At 42.1% G+C, this 6000-nt stretch overlaps 1 protein-coding gene across 3 annotated transcripts; it reads right to left on the minus strand.

The window, feature by feature from the left end:
* Positions 1-307: 307 nt before the first annotated feature.
* Positions 308-5393, minus strand: LOC135247522 (hydroxycarboxylic acid receptor 2-like). Of its 3 annotated transcripts, XM_064321060.1 has the most exons (4): positions 5202-5393; positions 4198-4370; positions 1447-2612; positions 308-1319 (listed from the first exon to the last, which is right to left on the minus strand). In XM_064321060.1, the coding sequence occupies exon 3, from the start codon at positions 2463-2465 to the stop codon at positions 1476-1478; it is 990 nt and encodes a 329-aa protein (XP_064177130.1). In that variant the 5' UTR covers positions 2466-2612; positions 4198-4370; positions 5202-5393; the 3' UTR covers positions 308-1319; positions 1447-1475. The 3 variants fall into 3 exon arrangements, with proteins under 3 accessions (XP_064177130.1, XP_064177128.1, XP_064177129.1); XM_064321058.1 differs by having other exon boundaries at positions 308-2612; XM_064321059.1 differs by having other exon boundaries at positions 308-2615.
* Positions 5394-6000: the final 607 nt, after the last annotated feature.

Below are 6000 nucleotides of genomic sequence, written 5' to 3' on the forward strand. Positions count from 1 at the left end.
ATATGAAATGTCATATTACATTTGATGACAATGTAATGTTACTAAATTACACAGCCCTCGTTTGTTACGTAACAATTTCATTTTTTGTTGTTGCTATTGTTGTTGTTCTTAAGAGGGACACCACTTCCTTATTTTTTAAGTTAAAGTCTCTGAAAACAGGGGGTGTGTCCCATTACTCACCTCTTTCCCTCCACTCCCCCACTACCACTTCCACGTGGAAGTTTGTGGAGGTTAGGAGGGGAGTAGTGGAAAGAAAAGAACAAGGAGGCATGAAGAAAATTGGGACAGCTTATCTGCTTTTCCATAGCCAATCACCAATCTTACACGTGGGCAGCCCTTCTAAATCTGGAAGTACAAGTAATTGCTCCAGTAGCCTACAAAATTGAATTTGATATTGCTGTTTGCACCAAGACACTAATATGTAATTGGAAACATTAGATAAGAGTAAACATCTCATAGTATAAAAACAATTGACTGTAATTCCAGAATCCCAATGTGCCCGATATCTGAACATACACAGGGCTAATTCACCTAGCTATAGTGTGACAGCCTACATTGCCGGCACATTCCATCTCACATAGACTAATTCAGAAACATTTGTGTACTAGTGAAACAGATGTCACTTCATATTATGTGTTATTGTTTCCCAATATTCAGTCTTCACACTGAAAAACAATTATTTTCCACTGTAACATCTGAAATCAAATTTGTCGGTAATAAATACGACCTTTGGAGATGGTTGGTTGAATAAATTAATTCATGCGTATTCACACACTGAATTAATGGGAGCTGCCATGCTTATTTATGTTTAGAGTCATGCTTGTTTATCTAACATTTCATGTACAAGCAGATTAATAAACCTGCTTGCCTGTCTTACATTGACATGCGTATTCATGTTCAAAATTATGCTTGCTTATCTAACATTTACGTATAAGCAAATAAATAAACCTTCTTGCCTGTCTTAAATTACTGAATTTGTCTGTAGGATATGAGCCACAGAAACTAACATTTTATTATCCATAGTTGCCAATCCTTTTTGGTAGGACACTATGTGTGATAACCTACTGAACCACAAACAAATAATACATATATTGCGTAATTGGGGAAAATGCAATTTCTCTGCCATCTCCGCTTTCAAGGGTTTGGATTGTGTCAGATTCTGTGGGATGGTCTTTCTATCCCAGTGGGCATGAGCATGATGATGTCACCTAAAAATATAAAGAGACTTCTTCGGCAGCATACATCGATGTATCCTTCGCTGGAGGAGGCGTAGAGTTGAGTTTGAAGCTGCGTCACTCATCTCCTCCAATATCGAGATACTGGAGAGAGAGGACAAAGATTGGTTTGTGGGACATGGAGGAGAGGAGGTGGTAGTGGAGGAATGCAGGATACATTATTTGAGTATTGGAACACACCCAAGTCTGTGGTTGTCCAGATGGAACATACCTCTAAGCTGTTGGAAGGTGGGGAGATTTTCATGAAGGTGGTTGATTCTCTCGCCTGACACTGGCTGCACTGCCCCTATGTCCCAGGTTCAACCTGAAGAAGCCCACTGCATTTATGGAGGTCCTCAGGCCATCGCGGTAGGTGGAGCTGGAGAAGCAGTAGATAAGTGGGTCTAGGGCGCTGTTCAGGTAGGTGAACCCGAGGGACAAGCTGAAGAGCTGGGCGAGCAGCAGGTAGGCCTCGCAGTCCTGGGGCCAGAGCCAGCTGACGATGAGGCCGGTGAGGTAAATGGCCACGCCTGGGAGGAAGCAGAGGGTGAACACGGCCACGATGAGCAGCAGCACCCGCACCGCCCGCTGCACCTGCCGCCCCTGCAGCCCCCGGTCCAGCCCACGCAGCCGCAGGGTGCAGACGATGCGTGTGGCACAGAAGACCAGCAGGAGGAAAGGCAGGAAGAACTCGACCAAGTACATGACGTAGTGCAGCCACATCCCCGCCGACAGCGCCCAGCCGGAGCTGAAGCTGCGGCACAGGGTCTGGTTGCCATGGTTCCACAGGAGGCGGTTCGACAGGAGCGGGACGCGCACCAGAACCACAGCCGCCCACACCGCCCCAGCCACCAGGCCTGCCTGCCGGGCCGTCATCCGATTGGCTGGGTGGTGCGGGTGGACCACCTTGAAGTAACGGTCGACTGCCACGATGGTCATGAAGCTGATACTTGCCGAGCGGTTGACTGTCAGAATGAAGAGGTTGATGCGGCACAGGGAGTCACCGAAGACCCAGTTCTCCCCACGCAGCAGAGTGTCGATGCGAAGGGGCAGCCCGGCTAGCAGCAGGAAATCGGCCATCATCAGGTTCACCAAGTAGACGGTGTTGGACCTCCAGGCCTGCAGGTGGCAGCAGAAGATCCACAGTGCCATGACGTTCCCCGGCAGCCCCAGCAGGAACTCCACTATCATGACAGGAGGCAGCACGGTGGCCACCATGTCCTGTGGGGCCAGACAGGACCTGTTGTCCATGGTCTGAGAAAAGTCACTCTGCTGGCCGCTGATCACCCTGGCTTCTTTTTCCAATCGAATCAGAGTCTCTGACGAAAGGTGTCTCAAAGTCCTCACACAGACATATTCTGCATCCTATTACTTTATTTTCTCATTTTAGAAGATGTTCTGCTTCAGAAAAAAGAAAAAAAAAACGTGAATATGTGAATGCCCAGAACATTCATAAATAAATTGGAGCACAAAAAAATGTTTTTTTTTAATTTATTTTCTTTGTGCAAGAGATGTGTGCTGGTAGCTGAGAGGTCTGCATTTACAAAGAACTCTTTAAAGAAAAGCTGCAGGGACTGACATGTCCATGATTTACATTACATTACATTACATTACAGGCATTCGGCAAACGCTCTTATTCAGAGCGATGTACAACAAAGTGTATAACCTTAACCAGGGACAAGTGTGTTGAACACCCTAGAGGGAAGTACAGTTCCAAGTACAGGGAGCGGCTGCGTAGTTTAACTTGAACCCTGTAGGTTAATCTGATCAACACAAACAAAAGCAGCATTTATTGTTGTTTAATTGTTTGGGGATTGTTTGTGTTATGGGAAATGATCAGGAATGTTCTGGAAAAACATCTGAGCACAGCACTTAAAAAAGCAATGTTCCTTTGCTAATGAGAGAATGCTGATGAGCATAACCTATAGAAAGCACATTAATTTCCACCTTGTCACAGAGTGAAAATATGTGTGTACTGTTGGTCATATTGAATCATGTGTCAAGTTTCAGGGTCTTCTCTTGCCTTATTGTTTCACAGCGTAATTTATAAACACTGAATATGAATAATGAGCTCGGTAAGACAGACATAAATAGACCACACAGAAGCAGAACTTCCTGTCTATATTAAAAACAAGATTCCATCATTTATTCTCCTGCCACGACTCTGTGATTAGGGGCTGGATGAAGAATAAAGAGTCATATACAGTATGTTGTCAGTTCACACTGGTAAAACAGTTAAAGGACAGTAATATTCAAAAGTTCAAACTACATTGTAAAAAACAAATTCATTTACACAAACATCATGACATAATTTATAATAATTCCCCATCAGTGCCACCCATAATCATACACACAAAGATAACTAAAAAAGACAATTTAGTTATATTTCATTTGTAGAAATTAGAAAACTGGTTTCAGTGACTATTTAGTGCACGGGTGTCCAATCTTATCCGAAACGGGCCAGTGTGAGTGCAGGTTTTTGTTATAGCCCAGGGCTATAAAGCCTGATTTAACTAATGAACTAATAATGGTCTTCAGTTAAGACCTTGAAAATCAGAATCAGGTGTCTTTAGGATGGGGCTAGAACAAAAACCCCAGACACACACCAGTACTCACATCAGCCCCCTCTGAATAAGATTAGACACCCTATAGTGAATACAGGTGATTAGACGTACACTATATTCAGAGTTAATTTAAATACTAATACAAGATACTAATACCTCTGTCTATAAATGTAAATCTACATGAATCCACATTGTCTAGCACTTTTCTGATACTTCCTGAACAACAATTGTAATCGTGAATATGATATGAATATGCACTGGCCACACAAGAAGTTTCTACACAGAAAACAAATTCACTAAATAGTCATTCAAGTTTTAATTTCACTACAGTTGTACCAGAGGAACCGTGGTGTGGCTGCAATTCATTGGCCCTATTTAAGTTTTATCATGGGGGCTCGGACGGACCTGGATGCACTTACCGTAAGGCATAGAAAAATGGCTTTGACGCGAGGGTAGCTGGATCAATGTTGCCCGACTGCTCTGGTGCTCATGGGTCTCTGTGAATTGGGAGAGGTCACTTTCCCAGTCCTCGCTGCTACACACTGCCACCAGCTCTGGTTGGGGGACACGAATGCTCGCTTGCATCCACTTACTGTGGGGAGGGGCTGAGATCATGGGCCATTGGGCTGAGTATGATGGGCCATTCTCAAGACCTCCTGCTCTATATTCAGTCAACAGTCTCACCATAACTAATAGTAAGGCCCTTTCCTTCAGAAACACAGTTTGGCATGTTCAGCAATCACAAAAATTAAAACTTGCCATACTTGTTTGCAAATAAGAAAAAGAGAGACACTCGCACTCAGTCATTATATATCCATATCCACTTTCTTTTGTTTACTAATTTTTTCCCAATTACGACAGACCTTCTCCACATTTCAGGGTTGTATGGAAAAGCAGAGAGTAGTAACAGAGTAGTAACAGAGAGAGATAATGTATAAATGGTTTTACAGAAAGTTTAATGTTGCAGAAATGAGATGCACCACATTTACCTGTAGACCGTATTTTCACACTTTCTGGGTGACAAGTCTGTGAGTCTACTTTATTAGGGAAAATGCAGAAAATGGTAAATTAGTGTCTTTTTTACCAAGACAAAATAAATAAGTAAATTGGCTGAAAACCCAAAGAGACAATCACATTTTTAACCCTCTGGGCTAGTGGCCAATGACCTTAATAAACAATGTCAGAAACAGCTGTTCCAAATATCACAGAATATGAGCAGCCTGCCTGGCCCAGTCAAAGTTCATCACCTTCGGAAGTTGAATTGTATACTCAATGAGGCCCTAACCTGTCAAGCTACCAGTAACGCACTGCATTAACACTGGATTGCATTGTCCAATTCCAGTTTGATAATTTTGTGATTAGATACTGTAACACACCTGCAGTGCAGTTGTAAAACAAATTAAAATTAAGAAGAATTGATTACCCGTGGATGTGGTGGAGGTTTGAAGTCATTGCAACGAATCAGATACGCTCCTTTCAGTCCCTTCAATTCCACTGCATTAAGGCTGTAGCCAACAGTTTTGTCATATCGGAGTTCTGTCTGGGAGTCACCACATGAATATTTATGGAACCAAAAAAAGTCTCCTCAGGAAAATGAAGTAGCCAAAATAGCCTGCAAACTAAACGAGGAAGATGGGGTGCATGTAGTTTAATATTTATCACTTGATTTCCCACTCTTTCTCTGCTTAACCAATCATTTAAATGCTTTGTTCAAAATAACAAATAAAATAATTTAACTAGATACAAAAACATATGAGGGAAAACATACAAAATAATTCTAGACATTACCTTTGATATAAACTGCTTGCTGTTCATGTCTTGCTCAAAACCGTCCTGAGGTTCAGTGTAGTAGCTTTCAATGACTGGCAGTGGTGTGCATCCAGTCTCTTTTACGGACAACTATTCCACTGTGCTGCCATCTTGCATACACTCAGCCATGCTTGAGATATGGAAAAATGCTTGGAAATATTGAATTTTGTTATTATTACTCATAATATGAAGTTAAGTTTTGAAGTTGCCCTATACAGTTAGTTCATCATAAAGAAAAATAAAGTTGTACTCAAGTACAACTTGAGAAAAAGGACAATAATATAGAGTGTGGGCCGTAAGTATTTTCACAGTAACATCATTTTTTATTGTTTTGGTTCTTTAATCCAGAGCATTAGATTTGAAATGAAACAATGCTATCGAGCTTAAAGTGCAGTGTGCTTTAATTTGAGGGT

Source organism: Anguilla rostrata, chromosome 2 (genome assembly GCF_018555375.3).
Source record: "Anguilla rostrata isolate EN2019 chromosome 2, ASM1855537v3, whole genome shotgun sequence".
NCBI lineage: Eukaryota > Metazoa > Chordata > Actinopteri > Anguilliformes > Anguillidae > Anguilla > Anguilla rostrata.